Genomic DNA, 26,162 nt, shown 5'->3' with positions numbered 1-26,162 from the left:
CCTTGCAGCGACCCAGGTTTGAATGCAAGCTGTGGCTGATTGCTGCCCGTCATCCCCCTTCTCTCTGTCCCCTTTTCTGTCACTCTTGAGCTGTCCTGACAAAATAAAGGCTAAAAGCTTTTAACAAAATAAACCATCTGAAAATATTCCCGATACTTACAAGCAGCTAAGATACTTTTAGCATGAATAATAATAATGGATCCCATTTTAAACCAAGCTGTGAACATTTGTTGATTTCAATATTCAGGTAGATAAATAGCTGTGAACGAGGAACTCACCCAAGGCTCCAGTCTTTTGTGAGTTTTAATCAGTGCAATCAGCATTCTCACTGGCCAGGAGATATGTTTTGAGTTTGCCCCTAAAGCTGTTATTAAACACCTAATTTATTACCTAGATCATGTCGTTGGCTGCTCTTCTTAAGCTTTTAAGTTAAGTGTACTGTCCTAACCTGACTTGTTAATTAATACCACTGTCACCTCACAGCAAGAGGGATCAATTTATTTTAAAGCCCATTCTGTGTGGAGTGTGCATGTTCATACATAAAACATGTCCTTTGCCTGGCGACCTTTTCAAGGTGTTTTTCTAGCGTCCAGCCTGCACTTACAGACGGTGATAAGAAAAAAAAAAATCAAGAGACTGCTATTTTAAATATGGAACAATAACAGGGAGCCCAGCTTCGCAAGACGTATAATAAAATAAATTTGACGACGGACATTTATTAAGTGCAACCATGTAAGTGATCAGGATCATTTATTAGGGAGACAGCGAATAGAGATGTTATGCCTGTGAATGAGCTGAGCTGGGCTGGTGAGCTGTGAGGCAAACCACATTAATCAATGAGCAGAGGAAACATAATTACTGACAGGGACTGAATATTGTTAGATAAGATGAGTCCACGGTGGTCCAGGAGACCAGGCAGGTCTCTGTCAAATTAGGAGACTATGATTAGCGGTGTCATGGCTGAAACACTGGGGTCAGGCAGCCCTAACACTGACTCCTCTGTGAGCAATCTGGATTCATTAGTGCAACATTCACTTTCAGGTAACAACTGAACAAACACAGAGTGATGATCAGAGCAGAGAACAGGAGCAATAGTGGAATAGCTTCTTTCACTTGCGGTTCTGATGCAGTATGTTCAACCCTGTGGTACAGTTTGGGGGCCCTCAAGTCAAAGGTGAAGGTTTCGTTTCAACATAGGAGGACACACATATGAAACTGGGGGGTTGGCAGTCCTCTACCAGAACATTTTCAGCATCAAACACTTAAATCCTGGTGATTTTTTTATGCACCATTTTGTCTTGGCGCTACAACCTACAACTACGTTTCAAATCAACAATGGGTACGCTAACCAGAGCTGTTTTTAATTCTCCGAAGGCAGGTCCAAGTCAAGACTCAAGTCAGTTGAGACAAGGGAAAATCAAGTGTTAAGTCCTCAGAAGCAAATTTCAACCCAACTTCAAGCCAAATTGGTGAACTGGATGTAAAAGAACTAAGTGACCATGCGCTATGCTAACAAACACCACACTAGGAGCAGGTACTGTTTCCTTAGTTAAGGAAAAACATCAAGTCACTGCACTGAAAGAGATTTTACAGCGGTAGAAGATTGTTTGCTTGGACTCGGGCTTGTGATGCCTTTTATCGTCTCACAAAGTTGACTTATAGTTAGATAGTGAAAAAATGGCAGAAGAAAAGAAGACAAGAAAACCATATTGGTTATAGAAGGAAAAGATTATGCTTCTGGAGGAATACAATCATAGAAAGCAAATACTACAAAGTAGAAAACAGAAAACAACTGCGGGAAGAAATTGCAACAAAAATGAATTCAGTCACATCTATACTGTAACAAAAGCGTATCCATCGGGTTCTCCTGGTCGCACAACACTCTATTCAGGGTGTGTTTGTTTTTTTCATTTATCACCAAAAACTCGGTCATGTTGCAGTTAAGATAGAATCAAAGGTAAGTTTTGTTTACCTGGCTTTGGTTGCTAATTTCTTTTGTGCAATGGTGGGATTCCTTCCTTAAGTGAACATTTTAAGGAGAAGACTTAAGAGTGTTTTCTGTGACTGATTTTAATTTGAGGAAACCTTGACTGGGACTTTCAGGAAAATCTTAACTTAAGCTATTTTGTGCAACGGGCCCCTGACCTTTAAAAAGCTCAAGACTGATGAAGATTACTGCTGCCTCCAGTCTGAGTTAACACTAGCTTTATGCCACGGAGGTCAGTAGCATTCACATGTGCCTCGATAATTTAACTCTTAAGTGTTGATGTATGCATGATTACTAGTCTGTTTTCTAAAGCTGTCTACTGGTTGTAAAAATACTTAAAAATTTCAAGATCGAGATCAAGGTTATTACATAGAAGCAGGAGAAATGGTGATGATGATTGTTAACTGCATTTAAAGTGGCTCACTTTTAGTCATAGACATGATGAAATAATGAATGATGAACTATAGTAGTTAGTTGTATAAACTTTTTAGCTGGAGGAAGGAAAGGAAAAGCTGTTTGGTTATTGACTAGAATCCACTTAATAATCTTCCAGTAGATGGATCAATCTCTTTCAAGTTGGGATACTGCACATGTTCTTAAAGCATAACTTGTCAATACTAATTTCTGTTTCATTAATAGAGGAGACTGTGTTTTCATTATCAGGTCTTTAAAAAGTGGAGTCTTAATCAAGTCTCTCTTTGGTAGTTAAATCTACAGGCCTGAGGCAAACATTTCACAATCTTACTATATAATGATGAAAACTCTGTCTGTGTGTCTGTTCCACGTTTTTCTCCTCACTGACTTGGTCAATCCATGTGAAATTTGGCACAGTGGTAGAGGGTCATGGGAGGATGCCAATGAAGCAATATTACATCAATTGGCCAAAGGGGGGCGCTATAGCAACTGATTGAAATTGCAAACTTTGAATGGGCATATCTCATGCCGCGTATGTCGTAGAGACATGAAACTTTGCACAGAGATGCCTCTCCTCATGAGGAACACATTTGCCTCAAGAACCCATGACTTCCGCTTATATAGATTTTCCACCATTTTGAATTTTTTGAAAAACACTTCAAATGGATCTCTTCCTAGGAAGTTTGAGCGATCTGCATGAAACTGGGTGAACATAATCTAGGGACCAATATCTAAAGTTCCCTCTTGGCAAAAGTTGGAAAACTTACTAAAACTGAGCTTCTATAAGGCAATGAATATTGCGGAGGGCGTGGCTCATCACATAAAGGTGTATAACATCTCAAGGGTTTCACCCATCACCACGCAACTTTGTAGGCATATGACCACACATAATCTGAGGGGACCCCTCCATTATTGACCCCATCAAACAAAATGGGGGCGCTAGAGAGCTAATTTCTTATCTAGGCCTAACCGCCATATGGATTTTTACTAAACTTGGTAGATATGTAGAACAGGACGCCTCAAGGTGACTGGAGAAATTTAACTCTAATTGGCAACTGGGTGGCGCTATAACAACAGAAAAATGCTTACAAATGGCTAAAATGCGACCGATCGCTGTGGCTCCCCCTGTGGACCAATGTTTTTTTAAACACTAACTATCTGCCTTTCAACGTGCTACCTCAACTACTAATGTACAGTTTTAGCCCACTAACTATCCCACTATTGGCAATGGTACTACTGTACTTTCAACAAAGCAATCGTACTATCAAATTCACAAAAACTCTGTCTGAATTCAGTTGACTATTTAATCTGCAATTTCCTATGACCTGTATCCCAAACACACACCATGTGAAACTGTATGTGGGAAACTGTGCACTCAATGGGTTTGGACTAGTTTACTTATTATTATGATAATTATCTTTACCTATGTTATGCAGGTGTTCCTAAAAAACACAATGAACAAACTCATACCAAAGTAATACCTTTCAATTATTGCTTATGATCCAGTGGAAGTGTGTGGCAGTGTATTTCCTCACAGAGAACCTACATGCCCTCTGCCTGTATTTTCTTATTTCCTCCTTATTTCACTATGTTAAGGACATCTCTGGGCGCGTAGTTCCCAGCTGATAACAGAACGGAGGTGAAACAACCAGGTCAGAGCAGCACACATCCAAGAGAAAGCTACAAAGACACACTGAAAAACACAAATATACAAATATAGTGAGGCAAGACGCCAAGCAGACGGAGCCTGTTCCAAAATGAGAGTGAATCTGGACTTGGCTTACACTTTGGTGATCACTGAAGGAGAGAATGAGGATGAAGAATGATGCAGTGCCTGATTTCTATTGAAAAGATGGGTGCTGGCAGTTAGCTTGTTTGTATCGGCTTTTCCATTACTTCAAATGTGATGTTGCTATAGTAATACAGTAGCTTGCAGTGTACGTACGAGCAGTGGAAGGATGAGAGGCCAAGCACTGAAACTTGAACTATTTCTCTAGCAACTTTTCATTTCAGCAAACTGATCCACACAGCTTCGTGGGGGTTTCCTTTAGAGCAAGCTACAGATTTCCAAAAACTCCACTTTAACCTTTGGGAGAGCTGTCCGCCCAGCCGGCCCACACAAAGTGCAAAATCATGTACAGGATGGGACGGAGGCACCAGAGGATTTATTTTGTTGTGAAAAGGACAGAGTGGAGGCTTGTGACCAGGATGGTAAAATGTTTCAACCCCATCTCTAAAATCTCTGCAGTGACAAGGTGAGCAACATGTTATCATAAGTGACAAGAATAACAGTTAAATCTATGACGTCTTATCTTACCTATAACAGTAAGACTCAGTATGAAAAACTCTGCTATGTGCTATCATCAATTTACAAAATTTCAGAAAACAAAGGTAAATTCCCATCACCAAGGTGTTGTTTCCTATCGCTAGTTTACATTTTAATTTAACATTTGATCCTATTGAATCCTGTGACTGCTCTATTTTTTTAGTGAGCTTCGAAGTTCATTGCAAGATTAAAATTTTAGGCCAACATCTTTGACATGGAGGTCCTTAAACATCTACAATATAGTGAAAACGGAGCAAACTCCAGTTGTCAGTGAAGATCATGTTATATGATTGAAAGCTCATAAATGTACCTTTAATTAATCATTTTGGTTTGGGGGTTGCTATTAAGATTTCACACCTCTTAAAATCATTTAAGTAGACTTATTATAGAGACAGAGTTAAGTCCCACCCATACCAAAGAGGAAAACTAGCCATTGCTCTCCATTGACTTTGTAAGATAAGAGATAAAATACACCTTTATTGATCCCATAATTGAGAAATTCCAGTGTTACAGCAGTCAAGAGGAAAGAGTCAGATTAAAGATTTCAAATTTAAACTTAAAAACTTAAATAACTAGGCATGCAAATAAGTACAAAAATACAAGAGATGACGATAAATAATAATAACAATAACAATAAAAATAATAATGGGAAGTGGATAATAAGGAGCAGCAGTGAATGAAAATGGCCAGTGGATAAGGTGCAAGTGATTGTATGTGCAAAAACAGCAGACTGCTGTGGTGTCAATAAAGTGTCCATGGTGCAGTCTACTGTGAGCAGTGCTGGTTATGTAGCCTGACAGCAGCAGGCAGGAAGGACCTGCGATAGCGTTCCTTCACACACTTTGGGTGAATCAGTCTTGTATTGCATGAAGCTGCCTCCTTGTTGCTTACGTTCTCTAGCAAACAACAGAAAAATGCTAAAAAGCTGCCGTGTGATGTGATGCACTACCAACAGGATACAGGACCCAGAACTACATTTTTCTATGCTGCTGAGAGGACAAGAGTGGATGCAGGTAAAAAGATGTGAGGCAGCAGCAATTGGAAAACTGTGGGCTTCTGACACTCAACCTACAGCTGCTAATTTGTAGAGGTTGAGCTCCAGCTAATCTATGCAAGACCTGGCTTTGATCTTTGTCAGGTTAAATGATGATTTTACTTGGTGATTCAATCAAATAGTTGTAAATATCAAAGTATTTCACTTCTGGCTATTCAGTGTGATCATGGTAGGGATGCCACGGTGAGATATTATCCAACTAATTGATAAACACCTGACAACAGCGGCGTTCCTGATGAGACTGGACATTTTACAAGAAAAGATATTTGTTGATTAAACTCAATATCTGAAGAGCACTGCACTACATTATTGCTAATGTAAATCAAACATTTGCTACTACTGCTGCAGCTTCATATTAAAGCATTTAACTGGCAAAACTTGAGTTGACTTTTACTATTAAGACGTCAAAGGAAATGCAATGGTTCATCAAAATGTGTCTACAAAATAATAAAATGACCATTTTTGGCATTCGTTGACAGTGGATCAATTTGAAATGTTGCAGGGAGTAATGGAGCAGTCAGGAGCTGCATACTTTCAACTTATTAGCATTGTAACCAACTCCTTTTCCCTTATTAACGTTGCCTAGTTTCCTATTAGCATTACATTTTTGCTTTTCACTTTGACACCAAATCTTCCGCCATCTCCTTTTTTGGTCCACTCTGAAATCTGAGGCAGGTAATATAGTCTGTGTATAACAGAACACTGTGTAACACCAGTAACACTGACAGGTAAACCTAACATGGGGTGCTAAGACAATCCTTTATATGCTGAAATCTATTTTTTTTCAGAGGTGTTAATTTTATTAGAAAGTAAACGGTGACCAAAATTATTCGTCATCAACCATTTTTGTTTCTTTTTCGTTGACAAGACGAGACAGGATAAAAATTTTTGTGGTGACTATCGCACATTTAAAATGAGAGGAGACTGTAAATTTATTATTTCATTAATCATATTAGAAAAATGTTTCAAACTAGAAAGCCAATACCAATCATGCTTCCAATTATTTTCTTTTTTGTTTTTTAATAAGATATTTTTTGGGGCATTTTCAGCCTTTAATGGATAGGACAGACAAGTGTGAAGGGGGGAGAGAGAGAGAGGGGGAGTAACATGCAGCAAGGAGTCGAACAGGGCTGGAGTCGAACCTGGGCCGCTGCGGCAACAGCCTTGTACATTGGGCGCCTGCTCTACCACTAAGCCAACGACGCTCTGTGCTTCCAATTATCTTCTAATGCCATATGAGCAGATTAAGTCGGAGCAACAACTAAACTCCAGTAAATAGTCTGCACCATTATGTTTCACTGGCCTGCAAACACTCACACAGGAGCAGCATCAGCTGTTGTTGTGAGCTGTGAGTTGTAATTAGGTTAGTAACTAAGCAGCCATGTGTGCCTGATTGTGGATGGTGAAGCTGTTGAATGGATTTGTGGAGTTTGATAGTTGTGGCTGTGGCTGTTAGCAGCTAGATCTGCTTGTTAGCCGGTGAACGGCAGTGGAGCAAGCAGCCGCCGGCCACTAGTCGCCACTCCACTGAGATCCAGACTGTCTGGAGAAGGTTAAGGGTTCGATTGACAGGCAGGTAGGAGGCTTGGTTGGTGTAAACTGTCTAAAATCGGCACGGTTTTCTCTGACGGAGCTGAAAATTTAGTTTTAATCACCAATTCCATGAGAGGACATGAGTTTAAACCTCCACATGAATATGCTGCAGATGTAGGAAGAATTCAAGCTGATATAAAGTTATTTCTCTGCTTCTTAACAGTGAGATCAGTGAGCACAATAAACCTGAGTACAAATCCTAGTTGTCTCAAATCAGTTATCTGTGGTGTCAGTTTTTTAAACCACAAACAAAAACCGACACCAGATGTCATTGGTGACGCTTCTGAAGAAGACGAAAGACACCGGTCAAAACATGTCAAGGTAAAACAAACCTTATCTTGTCTGATGTAAAAGAAAAGAAAAACACTAATTTGACACTTAGAATGAACTTCTGTGGATTAAAAAGATTTTAAGAGTTTTAAGCATGTGCTCGTAAATCATCTCTTCTCATTCTGCTGGAGAAATGCAAGTTTGTAAGTGTGTAGTTATTAATTCTGCGTAACTGCAGAAAAAACATTATGTCTGAATGAAATGTCTATACAACCTGTCACCTTGATTCTAATTACTGATGCGTGTATTAGCTTAAGTGGATTAATTTAAAGAGATAAAACATTTCCACTAAAAGTAACGAGTGTGTTTTCAGAGTATGACACATGCTTTGCTATGCTTTGTCTCTATAATTGGCATTATTACTGTTATCATGCCATGTATGTTGTTCTATGGTTATTATTAGCAGTGTTGTTGATATTCATAATCCTATTTTTTTGTGCCACAATAAAATGTATACCTACAAGATGTAACATTTGCCCATTACTTTATACTGGAGTCCTTTAACTCTTTACAGAGTTACTATTTTCAGTGAGAAGCTGAAGGCAACACTGCCTCTCTGTGCTCCCTCAGCATGTTGCCCACTCGTCTTCCTCTGATGTTTTCTTCAGATTGATTTCAGAGAAGGGCAGAAGAGGAAACAGAAGCAGGGAAACTTCCACAAGTTTCTAATGCACCTCGAGATTAAGTCCAAATCCTACCCAAAGGTAAGAGTCCTTCACTCAGACAGTGACACGCCTGGTCTGGTCAAACAAAATGACAGGTACAATCTGAAGCTGTTGCCCTGCAGACAGCCAGAGGATTTGCTTCTTGTAACAATCAGGGTCAAATGACACAGGCAGGTGTGGCATGGATATCCAAATGGTTCCCATCAGTCAAATACAGGATAATGTTGATGTTATTTATTTTTCGCAAACAGCAAAACATCTGAAATGATCCATTACTGTGACAGCAATGATTTATCTCGGCACAAATAATGATTATTCCAATTACTGCGTTGAGCGATGGCTGCTGGAAATAAAAATAATACTCTTCATTCATTAACTGTTATTTCACGAGTTCTGTTTAGTTTTGTCGTCCGTTGATACAGAGTTGATTAAGCATATACATTGAAATCATTCCCACAGTAGAAAACAGGAAAAAAACCTTCACAAAGATTCATCAGACTTTACAGATGGAGAGCAGTCTGAAAAGAATCAAGCACTGATGAGCAATTCTATTTTCCCGACGGGTGCAATGTGTAAAATATAGATGGGGGACAAATGGAACATTCCATTCATTAAATAATGACGAGGATGATGATGAGCAACGGGGGTCAAAGACATTTCACCATTTAGCATCTGAATTCATTAACGTGTCTGGAATGCTTATCTTAAAGCTATTCATGGGCGCAAAAGCACAAGTATTAAAAGTGACATTGGCAAGTGTTGTATTAATTTCCCAGAATGCTTTTTGATAACCTCCAAAGAAGGGAAACATGTCACCAGGAGACAGCAGTCTGTTGGCAAAAAGATTCTCCAGTTGAAGAAAAACAATAATCTTCTCTAAGTGTTAGACCAGAATGTGAAAAAGTACGAGGCAGTTTGTTTTGTTTTGTAGCTTTCTTTGGATAGATGCCTCCACTTTTCTCATTCTCAGGACCCAATCACTTCACATTTTCTGATTCCAAAATCATTTTTCTCTCTCAAAATCATTAATGAGCCTTCCTTTCAAGAGACATCAGCTATCCTTCAATCAGCAGTTTCCTCAATCAGTGTCACTTTACTGACGACTGAGCTGTGCACGTTTTCTGTCTGCAAAATGTTGTTGCTGTTTGATAAAGTTGCATTTTTGGAAGACTAAAGGACAAGGTGAACTCTTATATTATCCACCTTATTCCTAACCCCTATCATACCTTGAATGAATTATGGGCGCAGCCTCCAGCGCCAAACCAGAACCAGCGTTTTCCATTAGTCACGGTATGTAACGGTATGCTAATCCTCTTTTCTAGAGCGACCGGGAAAAACAATGTGAAACACACCACCTGTTACACCTCAGACAGGATAACATGATATTACGTCTATTATCTCTGACCGCCATGTCAAACAACCCGGTCTCACTCCAAAGTCGTAGAAATCTGGGGCTTCGGCAGTGAAAAGCTGTCCTTTCACGTTTTAATCGTCAATAATCTGACAATTTATAATGAAGATTGAAATACCACCGTGATGATGGTTTGCAGGTAGGCCTACGTGTGACACATATTGTGTCCCGTATTGAATCAGTAAGGGATGGTACATTTTATTTTTCAATATACGGGCCAAGGCTAAAAGTGAGGCTGCGAAAGTCGGAGTAGGGTGGGCGGGAGCTGGAACAAACTTGCACTTGAACTTTAAATGCAGGTTATAAACTTCATGTTCTGCACTGCTTTTGACTGAATTTTCGGCATTCATCATGAACCATCTTGCCTTCCTTCCAACTTTTTATTTGCACTTTAATAGTTGAAGCTTCTTTCATTTAATATTTTAATGCATCATGTGCCTTTGTGCACAAAATGTGCTATACAAATAAACTTGCCTTGATGATTAACTTTGAAGAGTCACCTTTGGCCTCCTAATCACATTAATCTGCGTATGTCACAGTTTCGGTGTGAAACAGGTTTTAATAAAGCAAAGGAGCTGTGAAGGCCAAGGAAACTCTAAACAGTCAAAGTGCACCTGTAGATGTGAGAATACGCCGCTCCCTCTCACATTTGCGGACACTTAAAACCATTTGATGAGCCTTGAAATCAATAAAGTGCTGTTTAGTGCACAAATCAAATATCTCTAAATTTAAAAGCTAATGGATGTGCCAATTTGCCTTGAATGGAGAAATTATTCCCAACACTTAAGAGGGGTGAGATGATGAGGTTAGCAGCAAAATTATTTTCTTTTTCTCTTGTTTTTTTTATGTTTCTTCATTGAACTAAGTTGTCATCAAAGCCAAATGTACATGGTTGCCATCAAATTAGTGTGAGTGAACATCTGTGGGGAAAACTGCAATTGGAAATCTAAATGTGTTGATTTAATTAGTAGTAGTTCTCTAAAAAAAACCTTGGAAATAAAAACAAAAAGAATCTGGCAACTGTGTTTCTTTGTAGCTCATCTAAATCCAGTCCTCATATAAACTATCCTCATTAGTGCCCTCTGGGAAAGTCTGATTGGTAATTCAGGACAGATTCAGCTCACTGCAGTGTTTATCAGCTATACAAAAGGAATTGAATTACAAGCTTTATCGCTTAAGAACTAAGGATGAAAAACATACACATACTTTACTGAAAAGTCAGTATCAAATGAAAGCTAATATAGTTTGGTTTAATGGGTTTTCACTTCAGCCCTCTGGGCTATCCACACCAAAGAATTTGAAAGACTTTTTGTATCTTTTGAGCTTGAGCTTGCTGGGTCCTGTAAATAACTGGCACTGGCGATAAGTATTTGAGCCGATGATGCCGAGGTCATCGCCATTGTAGTGAAAAGCCAAATGCTACATGGGCAGTGTCAAACTGAATAAACACTGGAGATAAACAGTTAAGCTGTTGTAATTTATAAACTATTTTTGACCAAACAGAGAGCAGTTTGATACGACAGCTGCAGAGTCTTAACATGAATTTTGAGATAAGTCACATCAGGCTAAAGTGTGGAGTTGTCTCTCAGATGACAGGTATCATAAGCTATGATTGCTACTTTAAAGAGCATTTGAAAATGTATTTGCAAGCAGATGGTGTCAAGTGATGCTGTTGCAGGTTACGGTGAAATGCAGTCGGGTAAACATGATCAGAGCTGAAGGCGGCTGCAGATGAGGTGCTTGACCTTTCTGTCTGACCCACTGTATCTATGGTGGGAGGGGCCTGGTCATCATGGTGACATTCACATTAACCTGCCGCATTTCAATCGTCCGAGAAAAGCTTCACAGAGCAGCTCTAAACAAAGATCTTCAGCTGGTCTAAGGTAATAAACAACTGAACTGCAAAATGGCATATAAAAAGTTAGCTGTTAATAAGATGTCATTTTAGGCTTTGAGAATGAACGAGCAGAGAAGAAGAACCTGGAGGAGGCGGAGGAGGACTCTGCGGTGCTCAAGACTCACAGGGAGCCGTTTATACAGGTGAGTACAACAACAAAGTCACTGCCACACTCTCCAGATGAGAACTTCAATAACCTCTGTGGTGCCTGGGAACATTGCTTGTATGGGTGTGTGCTTAAAACTGTGCAATCTCTCTTTTGCTGAAATATATGTTTGTGGCTGCAGCTGCCGTGGAGCTTATATTGTTCAGACATGTCCACCTTGTCTTCTTTGGTGGTGATTAATTCTACTGTTGATTCAAAAAGAAGTTTTAATGCTTGTAGCTGTGATGTCCACCATTGAATGTCTGCAACTGTCTTTTGATTTTCTAACGGATAACCTAACGGATGCTGTTCACTGAATCTCTCAATATTTATTCTGCAAATGCCACAGAATAAATATTGAGAGATTCAGTATGAGAAGCCTTGGTGAACAGCATCCGTTAGGTATTGTCTGAGTTTAATACTAACTTGACTTGTCTCCAGCTGAAATCCACCAACATATGCTCAATACTTTACATTATTTACGATGCCCCTTCATATGGCACAGTCAAACGCTTGGTACAAGAATTCAAGCGTGGCAGGGAGAGTGTTGAAGGTGAGTTTTGCCAACGACAATGACGTCATGGAAGCTGTGGAGGAGTTCTGAAGGTCCCAACCTGAAGAGTTCTTTTCCACTGGGATAAAGGCGTTTGAGCACTCCTGGAGCAAGTGTGTCACCCTTGAGGGGGATTGTGTTGAAAGATAAAAGCACCGAAAAATCTGCATCTTGTTTTGTTTCCTTGAGGCTCAAAACTTTTCAGTCACCCCTGGTACAGATACCTTGGCATCTAGCTGGACGACAATCTCAATTTTAACAAACTGAGAATAAAACGTGGTTCTCTGTACAAAAATAAGAACGGTTATACTTTTTTATGTAGAAAAGGAATTGTAGAATCTGTATTTTTGTCTGTTTTGCAGCCTCTACACTGAAATCACTGGATGCTGTGTACCACTCAGCCCCAAGGTCCATGACAGGTGATTCTTACAGCACCCATCACTGCCACCTTTACCTAAAGGTCAGCTGGCCACATTTGGCTCTGAGGCAGGCTCATCAGTGGTATTTGTTCATTTATAAAGCTTTGATACAGATGCTTCCACCCTATACTTCATCCCTTTTAACCTCACATAACCTTGGTACTCATTCACAGAATAGGTTGTTGCTTCATGCTCACTTAAGCCTAGTTCACATTACACGATTTCCACCCAGATTTTGCGTCGCAGAGACTATCGTGGAGACGTGTGTTTCTGTCATCGGGAGTCTCGCCAACTGCGTTACGACCTGTGTGTGCACACCACAAGATTTCTCCACTGAGCCCTCGCCGACAGAGCCCCAGATAACGCGGTGACGTCACCAAACTACGTTTTTTAACTTGGAGACAACACATCGTAAAGGCATGGATATTCTTCCCAGTGTTGAATCAGATCTGCCTCCAGGGCCTGGGTCCAAACACAACGCGCTCCCCGTGATCCTGTGGACGACACCATTGTTGTTGTTGCTTGCCGGCTTGTCAGTGTTGACAGATCTTGGGAGAGAAACAAGCAACCAGGGCTGTGGAAACAAGCCCAAAAGAAGAGACGGATATATACAGAGAAAGGTGACGTTTAGAGAGCAAGCCCAAATAAGCAACTCCACTTTAGAAACAAGCATAAAGTCGCAGCTAATAAGCAGACCTGGCAACCCTGCAGCTTGTCCTCCTCACATTTCTTCCGTCCTCCTGCGTGCTGACGTGGGACGTATCCCACCTCTCATTGGCTGATGCTCTTTGTCAGTCGTGTCAGACTTCTCCAGTTTTCTAGCATGCCAGATATCCAGTCCCAGTCACAGACGAGGGGGCGACTTGCTCATAGGCTTGTTCACACTTGAGGACTCGTCGTGGCAGACTATCTGCCGACTCACCTCTGACCCAAGGTGGCTCTCAAGATCCTCTGCGACGTCAAAATCGCGGTGTAAATCGTGTAATGTGAACTAGGCTTTAATCAGAACTGAACCAGGAAAAATGTCACTTGGACTTGGACAGTCTGCCACCTTTATGGCTGTTTAAATGTCATATTTCAGATTGTGTTCTAATTGAGTGTCAATGCTTCCAACTGTACATCTACACATTAACATATTTATTATCCTGTATTTCTACATTTAGCGATCACCTATTGCTACTATTGTTTCTTGTTTTGTATGATCTCATTTCTGTTGTATTTGGTATGCATGATGGTTCTTTGCTTGCTTGCTTATTGATTGTTTTTAATGTCTGTGTTCATGCTCGGCATCGTTGAAAATGAGGGTCTCCCTCAATTGATTTCCTGAGTCTTAAATAAAGATATGAATGAATAAATGAATAACTGTAGTGAGGCTCCACTGAGGAGGGAGGTTATATATTTATAACTGATGATCTGTTGCATGCACAGCCTGCAAAATGCGGTCTATAGAAAGGGAATTCATTGTTGATTTAGACATAAGGGGTCTTGATGGCGATGTTGTGTATAAGATGACATTTAAAACAATTTATTTTGTCAACTAAAAATGTTATTTAATTTAACAGTAGTATAATACCACCACCCCTTTTGTAATGCTACAATTTTACTTTAATTTAAGAACATTTCACAAGTATATTTTACTTTTACTTAAGTACAATTCCATTTAAGTAATAGAACTTCTACTTGAGTACAATATTCTAGTATTATTTCCACCTGTGAGGATAACCAAGTTTACAGTGATGAAGTACCTGCTTAAAGAAACTGTTGCTTTGATCAGATTCAGCACCTCTGAAGTGCTACGGTTGGTTGAAAACTGCACCTGAACTTGAGCACATGCTGCTGATAAAGCGACTGTCAAAACATTCCTGCTGTAACAGCTTCACACCGAGACTCTTTCTCCACAGATCCAAAGCACTACGGGACACTACACAAAATATTAAAAGATAAGATGAAATGAAATGTTCTTGTGATGAAAAGTTGAGGCTAATGTCCACTAAAAAAGGTTTGGATTCTTTACCTGATGTGTCCATGCATTAACAATCAAACAATATGTAGAAACAACTTTTAAATAAAACATTTGTCACCGACCTAAATAATGTACAGCTGGCAAACAGATGATGATGTGTAGCTGTAGGTGTCTGGGGATTCATTTTCCCTCTGTCGGCCCCTCACCTCCTGCACTCGCACACTAACAGGTGTGAGATAACACCCACAGGTCGCAGCTGTGTGTTGGATGGGAAAGATTTAGAGATCATGTTCTTTGTGAATGTTGTTTGTAAAGTTTTGGAGAGTGTGTTTGCCTTTTGTCATCTGTTCTTCCCACATCAAGGCAAACTGGTGAGTCATGTTTTAATTTGTTTAGCAGCAGCTTTCTTTCTTATTTTTCATTAGGGCCCGAAAAGTGCAAAGGATCTATTTTTTTTTGAGAGAGATTTTTTTTCTGCTGCTCAGTTGTATTTTTGAAGGGCTTAGGTTGCTCAGAAACTTGAGAAAATTGGCACAAAACCAGAACTGGCAAAACAAATTGAAAAGTTCTGCAACAGGCGAGGTCATTGTTGACTTTAGGATTCACAAAAAACTCACAAAACTTTGTCCCCATGTTCAAACTAGTTATTATTTCAGTTTGTTGACTGAATTGGGTTTTGGCATGCTACACCAGTTTGATAGCACCACCCAATTACTTTTCACTTTGAACCAAGAGGAAAAAAGACAGCTAACGTGGATTGCCAAAAACTGCAGTTCCTCAAATGGCCACTTGAGGCTGGCTCCAAAAGTGAGTCAATCCCCATAGACCCCATGTTAAAATGTCCACCTTTATAGCATAAATAAACATGTTTACACTCAGAAAACAGTTTGGGTCTCTAAAGCTAATTTCAACATTCATGGTAACTGTACAGGGGGGTTAATTTTTATACAACTTACTGGTTTACATTTTATTAAGGCTTAAAGGTACACATATTTAAAGGTGAGGCTACTTGAGTGACAGGCTGCCTGTGAGAGGCTACACTCCGTGAGTCAGATCTGACCCTTGCAACTCCACAGCTTCAACCTGTCGTCCAAATATGGTCACTTCTGGCTCCAAAAACAAGATAGCGACAGCTGAAATGTCAATGAGGCTTCAAAATGGCTGTCCCCGAACCAATGGGTGACACCTGTAGTGAACTCGACAACTCACAAAACTTTGCATACATAAAACCTGTGGAAACTACAAGACTTTAAAGTGATTAGGTTTGTACGTGTTTAGCAGGCTCCACGGTGGCCCCTAATGCGTGGAAGGCCTCAGTTGGGATAAAGTTGCTCTGATTTTCGAGATCAATCTGAAAGTTGGACAGCAGGATCTCTTGACCTTCATGATTCCAAAATGCAACACTGTGGTGTTTTCATCGAAGGATGTGCCTGTGGCGAGGGGGGCAATGTGGATGTTATTCCATGACGCAGAGAGTTGTTGTAACTTGACTTCACATTGTCCAGTCTGCCCCAGATTTCACAGGCTGGATAATACGCCAGGCCTGAATACTAAAAAAGTCGCATTATATTTGCAGGTCGCACGACAGAGCTGTATTATGCAGTCAACAACCATCGTTGTATAGCAATTTCTTTGCATTTAATTCATTCATATAATACTCGACAGGTTAGTCAGCTCCACCTTCCGTTTTACAGCACGAAACATGGTCAGTATTCCATCAGATATCGTGGTGTGCAGATTTGGAACACCAAAATTCATGTTGTCAAGAGCTCTTTGTCCTTAAAACATTTTAAAAGGAAATTATCATTACATTTAATTCATGATGTCTAATTATTTCTTTACTTGCATCTACATTTTTTTCTTTTTCACTGTCCTTTATCTTAAAGTTGTATTTTTCTGTATAATGTTAGTTTAGTTCTTTTGTCTATTATTCTCCCTACTTTTGTTATCGTCTGTTTTTATCCATAAGTTTGTTTGCATGGCTTCTTGTGACAGATTTATTTTTTCTTTTTAACTATTTGGATTTTATGCAATTTCATGTGTGTGCAAGTAAAAAAATGAATAAAAACAATATATCTATTGGTCAGACAAGGAGGTCACTCAATAAAAATGTGCTTTAAGGCATCATTGAAAGGCAAAATTATCATTTGTAGATCAGTAACTGTTTTACCTTGAATTTGTTAGAAAACTTTATTTGTCTTGCAGGCCTCCAAGGTGAATGACGAATCCAAAAACAGGTGGGTGAGCAACAGCAGAATTCCTGGTCTATGAACGAGCCAACAGGCGGGATTTTAACTGAATAAACAAGCAGAGTTCAAATGCACAAGTTTGCCCACGTGCACTACTCGTTCTTGCATGAGACTGTTTATGCACAAGTGTTTTAATTAGTAAGGTTTCAGCAAAAATACATGTGTTTGGAAAGAGTTAAGTGAGAGTTTGTAAATGGATGTTTTGATATAATTTTGCTGTTGTTATACGCAGTCCCTGTTTACATCATCCCCGTTTAATTTATCAAGAATGTTCCCAGTTTTTTGATTCTTCATTCACTGTGGAGGCACACGAGAAAAACAGTTTGAAGGTAACATGGGGAGAGTAGCTGTCATACAAAAGATCATTTTGTGAGAGAGGTATTCGTAAAAACAGCTCCCCTTCACACAGCTTAGTATCAACCTTCAGTTTCACGCCACTCACAGCCACCAGCAGCTGATAAACAGCACTAAACTCATTCAATCTAACCATCTCTTAATTAACTCAGCTCTCACCTAAAGCACTGTAAGCAAGCAAAAAGTTGTGATTCCAATTCTACCCAATTACGTTTTGATCTTTTCTCCCTAATAACTCTCCGATGCTCTCTTTTATCTTCACTTCAGACTTCATTTGACAGACAGCCGCTGACTGCAGCGATAATTAATCGACAAACCACCAGGCTGATGGGAATAATAAGCGTCTGGGAGGAATCAATACTACAACGCAATCCTCCCGTGCATCATATAGCTTTTTATCCACGAGAGGTAACAGAGCGTTACCTCTACTCAAATTTACACTGCTTGTTCACGTTGTGTCTGTCTAGTGAGTGTGTTAAGAAAAGGACAAGTGATGCCTTCCTGGCTCTCAGGAGGGAGTGTAAGGATTGAGACAGATTGATACAGCTGAAGTGCATGTTTATAGATCAGCTCTGACTGAGTGCTCCTTTAGAAAAGGGCCTTCACTGCCCAATCGATGAGGCGATTATGTCATTGTTACCTTCCACTTCATTATGGAACAGTGAGAGCTGAACACACATCCTCCAGGCTATATAAAGACACAGCCTTTCCTGTAATCTGCTGTGTGTGTGTGTGTGTGTGTGTGTGTGTGTGTGTGTGTGTGTGTGTGTATTAATTTGTCCTTGGATGTTTCATTGTCAGCCCTACTAACAGCCTGTCATCCACACTGGGACAGTAGAGAACAAATATTTACCTTGATAAACACAGACAGCTCATTAAACGTGTCACTTTAAAGGAGCACGGTAAAAATAAATCGCCGCAGCCACTTGCAACAGAGATATCAAGGTGTCTCTTAGCGGGGTGTGTGTGCGTGTCTTACCTGTTACAGTCGACGTGCAGCAGTAGGTGGGTGGCGCTGATAGTGAGGGCGATCTTGTGCCACTGGCCGTCGGCAAGGCGGTAGGGGAAGGATTCGGAGCGCGGCTTGCCTTTGAAGCGGTAGTGGTAGCGGATCTCCTCTCTCACCCCGCTGCTCTCCAACTCAAAGTAACTGTAGAGGAAGAGAGGAGGTCAGAGACACTCTGTTTCCTGGAAAACGGTCTCTGTTCAGGGTAAAGAAAGACCTAAATTCATGGAAAACACTCAGGCTATAGCATTATGTGCACAAGGTCTTGTACAAATCAAGTTAGTGAATTATTTTCTCAACCTTTTTAGAGATGTCAACAAAAAATGATTCATATTTTACAAATATAAATATATATTTTTATTCCAGAATGAGAGAGAAAGCTCTTTTAGTTGTGGACTGTTGGTAAGAAGATGTTCTGCAGACGTCCACTGGGAACTTGAACTGTGTTTTGTTCATTATCTTTCAGACATTTCATAGACTAAATAATCAAAAAGACAAACAAATATAAAGGAGTGATTATCACTCCCCCAGATGAAACACTAAAACTCTGCTGAAGACTTAACTAATGATGTTCTTTTGGGGTAGCTGTTAGTAGGCCCTTGGCAGAGAATTAATTTACATTACACACAATTTAATTAGCAACATGAGCGGATGTCTACAGCCCCAGTAGCCCCTCCTAAGGGCCACAATGTTTGTTGTCCAACAATATAAAGGTGCAACCTAACAACAAATCTCCTTGTCTGAGGACTTTCCAGTGGCAGGGCTAAAAATAACAACTCTCTCCTTGAGTTTTTATCATTTGGACCAGAAATAGCATAGGTCCCAGAAGGGGTGGGGAAGAAAAACAAAATGATAGGTCTTGATGCAGAGAAGTCACTAATCAGAAATTTAAAGGGCACATGTTATATTGCTTTTCAACAAGTTTATACAGGTTATTGAGATTGCCAAAACATGTCTTTGAAGTTTCTTGCTGAAAATCCATTGCAGTCCTGGATTTCAGTATGTCTATAAACCCCTCTGTTTCAGCCCTGCTAAGGAAAGCTATTTGTCTCTCTATTGCCCTTTTTTAACAGGAATTGTGCAAATTCGCAGGAAAGCCCAATCAGTCTTCTTTCAGCATTGGCAGTACAAAAACAAAATCGGGGAGTGCAGCGAAATGCTGCCTACCTACTTTTGTTTATACAGAATGCGCCTTTTTCAGGGCAATGGAGGGCGTGAGCAAGTAACAAAATGTGTAGCTCAGCATGTGACATAAACAGTGACATGAGAGGGAAGCCACGGCTGGTCAGGTGCCGATTCTCTTGTAAATCGGCCCATCCTTCACTGTCCCCGTCATCTGACGGTTAATGGCCTCTTTGTTTGCAAGGACAAGGAGGGCGCACAATTCCTTGTCTCCCCAGTTGCTCATCTTTACAGTGTCTGTCAGGTTTGTGTTTCCCTCTTGCTACTAGCTGCTCGCTAATTCCTGCTATCAGCTGTTTCCTGTTTATCCAATGCCAGTGGGTCACACGTGCGGCGTCATCAACAGCTCCTCCCACAAGTCATCAACAGCCCCTCGCGTGGCAGAAGGACGCCTCGTTCTGTTTAAACTAAAAAGGTTCCGCCAATATGACTACCCTACGAGGCAGAAAATTGGGCACCTTGGATCAACTCGCCAATCCGGCTGTGTGTGTGTAAACGCTCGCAGCTGGCCGGCAAAACGGCCCAACATTTGCGCAAAATCTGGCAGTGTAAATGGGGCTTATGTCAGTGAAGATTCTCAGTCATCCAGACCATGGTAATCTTAAAAGCTATATTGTAGGCAACTGAACTTGCTTGAGCTCCTTGAAGATGTTTCATCTCTCATCCAAGAGGCTTCAGTTCTAACAGGCTGGTGTGGAGTCACAGGCTTTAAACTTTGTGTGGCTAATGCTAACTGTTACTGTCTCTGCTGCCTCGTCATTGATGGGAGCTCTTTTGGTAAATAAGCTCTATTGTGAATTGTGGAGTGTAGTTATCGCTCATGCCTCCTCAGATGTACTTTTACAGTCTATTGAAATGTTTGCCATCTGAGGATTGCTACAGGTGGTTAAAGACCAGACTACTACGATATATTGATAGAGATGCTAATCACAACTGCTTCCTTTATGTAGTCATTTATTTTGTATATTACACTTAACTTATACCACTGTAATTCAGCATTAACATGCCTGTCAACCCAGTTCTCCACATTATGGAGACATGTAACAATTTCATAAGACTGGGCCGTACATTCCTGAGCCAATTGGATAGTGGAGTGTAACGGATGTAAACGTGTTTGCCGTGTTTACAATCTGAGCTTCCTCTTGAGTTTTGGTGAGACCGCTAAGCGTGACCCAGATGAATACATTCTGACCAGCACCCCTTGGAAGCATTTTGGCTTCTATGAGAAGATTTAACCCGATCGTCCTCTGACTTGGTCTGTGCAATCTAAAGACCTTTGCGATGTTAAGTTGTTAAGCATTTGTGTTTTCATGTCACACTGATGCTGGTCCAGACCTTTGAATCCACTCACTCCACCAAGTCCACTGATACGTCTGTTATATTGTGACATGAAACAGTGCTTTTTCGGTTGAAATAAAAAACAACCAATGATTGCTGAGGGGGACTAACATTAGCCAGTCAGCAGCACCGGCAGGTCTAACGCCCTTATCAAGCTATTGTCAAGCATCATCATGTGGGCACCAGAACCAATAGGGAGTAAAGACAACAACGGCAAGGCTGCTGTACATCTGCATAGCTCCTCAATATTGCCGACATCGTAATTTGTTTTTACTATGTTCCGCTCCATGATTACAACCCTGACAAAACAGGCATGCTAGTATGTGTAGGCATCAGTGTGGACTGAAATGACATTAGGTTCAGGTTAGTCTCGCTCACCAGACCTTTCTCAAGAAAAGAAAGGTCTGGCTGGGCCGACTCTCACTTTAAGATTGGAGGAAAAAACGCCCTGGCTGCTTGTATTTCTTTCAACCAGTCACAATCGTTCTTGGTGGTGCCACAGCAACGGTGCACTTGCAAAAATATTGCCGGGGGGAAACAGGTTTTGGTGTAACACGCCCACAAAAATATCGCCTACAGGACGCGAACCATGGCAGAAAAATGGCTACATCCCCGCGAGATCAAACACCGCAAAAGTTAGTAAAGGACGTGTTGAAAACAGTTGAAAACTGCTACACAACTAGAGGTGGTAGGGCGGGACTTCAGCGGGTGGCTCGTTCCGCCCAATGAGAGGCTGATCTATGTAGCGAACTTCCGCCCACTCAGACTAGTTTCAGGTGGATGCTTTGATCTCCAGTGATAGATATGGACATTAAAATCCCCTTGTCCTATAGAAATCAGTAAGAGTGGACCAGTTGGTGAAGATTCTCAGTCATCTAGGTCATGGTAATCTTCAGTGCTATATCGTAGGCAACTGGACTTGCTTGAGTTTCTTAAAGACGTTTCACCTCTCATCCAACAGAATAAACCTCTTGGATGAGAGGTGAAACGTCTTCAACAAACTCAAGCAAGTCCAGTTGCCTATACAATATAGCACTTAAGACTAAGAGTGAAGATGGGACCAGAGTGTAATGAGCAATAGACAATTCTGTCTGCTATCAGGCAACCATAGAACAGGAAGTTGTTCTGAGCTGAACATACGTTGTCCAATCTGCTCCAAATTTCACATGCTGGGTAAGAATCTAGGGCTTTAAGGATGCTGCGACGGACACTTCTGTTTCTTTTCTGGTTGGTTCTTTGTAATGCTGAGAAATATCTGGGTAAATGTAGACTTCCATTTGTTACTGCTGTTGTATTGATAAAAGATATTTGATCCCCTAAGGGGTAATTAAAATGTAAATCTGCCGATAAGCAGTTAACATTTCATGTGTAGAAATGGAACTTACAGTTATGCTAGAGGAAAGACAAGGGGTCACTAAAGTTATTCAGTTTCTAACTCTAACTTTTAACTCTTATGTTTCAAGACATTTTGTCATCGGCCAGTATTGATCAAGGGCAAGTTTTGACCTGGTTGATCAAAACATCAGCAGAATTTACCCTTGGGATTGTGAATATTGATTCTGAATTTCATATAAATCCTGAGATTTTTGGACAGAATACTGCAGAAATACCCAGCCTCTTGCTTGTGGAGGAAAATTATGTTTACACGATAACAATGAGTGATTAAACTGTAAAAATTAAAGGTCATTCAGTGTCACAGACAATCTCTTTGTAGCTGTGGTACGGGGAATATTGGCAGGCTACAATGATTGCTGATCTGATATTTATTAAGGCCACTATCATCTAGACCCCTGAATACACACTGTAATTTCATTACCCAGCTGTCAAACAATAATAATGTGTGTACACATGAAGGACTGTGAGTTGATGCTTTAACAAACAGCTGCCGAGGTGATTGCTCAATGTGAGCTTTGTGTAAAAAGATGATTGTCAGCCTGTTAAACAAACAGAAAAAATAAAGATATGTTGGTCTCAGTTTCAGCCAAAACTGTCCTCGCTTGGTGGTGTGACTGCAGGCATTCGACCTGCAGCTTGTCTCAGCACCACGTACGCGCTGCTCTCCACCCTCATCAGCCACGCTAAATTAAGAGCCAGCCAGCCAGAGACGGAGCAGCCCGAGAGCCACAGGCAGTCGGTCATGACATTTCAGCTTCCCCGCGGCTGAAAATGACCCCAACACTGGAACCCTCGGCCCCTCACACACATCCACACACATAAAATATACTGTATACGACACACCTTTTGGATACATTATCCGAACCTAGCCAGGACCTAGCCTATTACAATATATCCAGACACAAAAACACACAGAATCACACACACACACACACACACACACACACAGGGATCAAGCCCATTCAATACCAAAGCTCAACAGCTCTCATGCATATTTATGGAAAGGGAGAGCGGACCCACTCCAGAGAATATCAATCGAGGCTGTGAGGAAGCAGATTTCTGTTTGGAAAATGAATGAAACTGAGAACAGCTCATAAGGACTCGGCACAAACAAAACACCAAGCACATTATGATGAAATATATCAGGTTATCATTTTCATACTGACCAGGTACACATTAGCAGTGATGGCCTTTATCTATGGCGCAAAAACACAATGTGATGATGTCAGCCATAGAGTACAACTTCTATATATGAGACATAAGAGAAGGATGTCTCTATCAGTTGTGATAACATTGTATTCACCAATGCATTGCTACAAAACAGTCCAATAGGGACAACAAACACGCAGTCAAATGTTTAAAGAGCTGCTGAAACCAGACGTTCCTTCCTAAAAAAAAACCTCTGTATAGTTCATCTGTGAAAGCAGCTTATTATGACCCATAATTACGTTTATTGTTTGGCAGCGACCTCTATCTGTCGTAGTAATTATGACAGGAGGAAAGGAGGAAGTCAGGTGACATAGTACAGTGGTTCCCAACTGGTCCAGCCACAGGGTCCAGATTTCTCCTTCGTCAATAGTTAGAGGTCCACACAGTTTAATATTCATGTTGTTAAGCTAGTTTGCCGACTCTGTTAAGAAGATATCTGTTCGTCACAAACTCTACAGCAGGAAACAGCACTTCAAAATAAAAGCTCTGTGCCAGAAATTTACTGCACTTAATTGTGTTTTTAACTGTGTTCTTTTACAAAATTGACACGTTTCTAAAAACCCGACACATTTGCGAGTCACTTGTGGTCCATTCAGAAAAGACCTGCAACCCACTTTTGGACCGCTACCCACCAGCTGGGAACCACCAGCATAGTATAAAAGGTGGTAAGGTCTGTGTCTGGAGCAGGTTGGGGTGGATGTTTGTGTCCGGTGTGAAATAAAAAAATCAATGTTGACTAATTCTGACTTGTGTATATGAGTTTACCTATGCATAGGTCAAACTACAATATGCCATTGTTCCAAGCCCAAAATTCTGAAGCCCCACTAGTCCTAAAAATGTCCCACTGGATCAAATGCCTATTTCTCCGACATCTCATTATCCGAAAATCAAATGCCCATTGTGCCAAAGTCCCCTCTTTCTGAAAACACACACCCCCTGCAGTTGCTGTCAGTTTCCCAGGGACATTTGAGCCACCGATCCCAGGTGTTTTACAGACCCTTTGAGGTGTTTCCCAGCAGTGTTTGAGCCACCAAACTTTGGTGTTTTTTTCACTGACACATCCCTGCTTTTTCAGTTACGTTTGTGCCACCATACATGATCTTTTCCCAACCATAACCAAGTGGTTTTGTGCTCAAACCTACGCTTTGCGTAGGTTCAAGGTGATCATCAGTTTCTGTAGTTCTCTGATTGGATGACTGAGGCAGCTCCTCTGTATACAGAATATGTAAGTGTTGTTATGCTGTCCATATACCTGAGGAAGGTCAGACACACTGAAACAATATGATCGAATAAGTATTTCAGCGGTTGTGAGATGGTGTGTGGGAGTTCTTTTCAAGATTTCACCTTCCTCTTACACATTCAGGTATGCAGAGATTTAAAAGAAAATCAGTTGAAACAAGTCATGTTCCTGTGAAAATACACGCTCCCTGCTGTTAGACAATCCAATCACCAGAAAAAATGTTCACATTGTATGTTTCTGAACCACCAATTTGTCAATAGTGCTGTGGTGAATGCAGCCAGAGAACAGCATTAAAAAGATGAAAGAAAATACAAAACGACTCAGTTCATTTATGAAACCTCACAACTCTCCAAAGGCTAAAAACTAGAAAAGAGCAGGTGACTTTAAGAGCAAACAACCTCATATATCATGAATGTTACAACCAAACATTACACCCATTCTAGAAACAGACACAAAAGGCAAGGAAAGGACAACAAATAGAGATAAAGGTCTCAATTTATCAAAAAGCATTTTCAATATCATCACACATTAAACATTAAACATATCAACCCCCCAATTAGCATTAAATAGTCACAGGTTAAAGATGTAAAATATGCTTGGCCAGTAAAAAGGTATTATGAAAGATAGTCTGTAATGGTAGATACTAGGGCTGGGCAGTATGGCCTTAAATCAATATCACGGTATTATGTTGGGGGGATGCAGTGACGGTATGATATCGCAGTATCGTCTTCTCTCTTTTTTTTAAGACATGTACTGATACCACTTTTTCCTTCCCAATACCGATTCCGATCCCTGAACCTTAGGTATCTACTGATACCAAGTACCAATCCCATACCAGCGTGTAAAATAAAAATGGATGGGATATGAATTGTTGTATGTCTCAACTCCTAAAACTCTATGTAAAATATTAAGAAATAAATACATAATAGTAGAATGAATGCCATAAAACATTTTTTTATTATTATTATCCAGTGTTGACATAGATCAAGACACAGGTTAAAGTGCAGCCACACAATTTGGTAAAAAAGACATTTTTAAGGCTACAGTAGAATGCTTTTTAAACTCCGCTCCGTTTCCATTTCGTTTGCCTGTAGCGTGCGTATGTGTAATGACGTGAGGCATTACGTGGTATTGGATTGGTCATAGGCTGTACTGTATTGGTACAACTCTTTTTTTTTACACCTTAAATTAAACAATTTAAAAAGTTTAAAAAGTTTATCGTCAGAAGTAAAACGGATATGTTTGAAAAGTTCAAGGTCTACCCTGCTCTACAGAAACCAATCACATTGTGTGCAGACGAACAGAGCTTCCCACCCGTCAGCCAGCAGAGGTCCAGATGCTTGCGACATGGGGTTGGGACAAACACTGTTCATCTGCACACTATGCGATGACACAGCTGTTTGAACATGTTTGAAAATTTGATAATATTTCT

At 40.5% G+C, this 26,162-nt stretch overlaps 1 protein-coding gene across 1 annotated transcript in view; it reads right to left on the bottom strand.

Moving 5' to 3' along the window:
- Window positions 1-26,162, bottom strand: part of LOC117259899 (protein kinase C-binding protein NELL1-like) — a 465,849-nt gene that overhangs the window by 348,101 nt on the left and 91,586 nt on the right. Inside the window, exon 4 of the mRNA XM_033631687.2 lies at window positions 18,340-18,510. Coding sequence (XP_033487578.2) covers window positions 18,340-18,510 — 171 coding nt within the window. The remainder of the gene's footprint in view (window positions 1-18,339; window positions 18,511-26,162) is intronic.

This window comes from Epinephelus lanceolatus, chromosome 2 (genome assembly GCF_041903045.1).
Source record: "Epinephelus lanceolatus isolate andai-2023 chromosome 2, ASM4190304v1, whole genome shotgun sequence".
In the NCBI taxonomy this organism is placed as follows: domain Eukaryota; kingdom Metazoa; phylum Chordata; class Actinopteri; order Perciformes; family Serranidae; genus Epinephelus; species Epinephelus lanceolatus.
The sequence above is the reverse complement of the archived record's forward strand: the minus strand, read 5'-3'. Positions and strand labels throughout refer to the sequence as shown.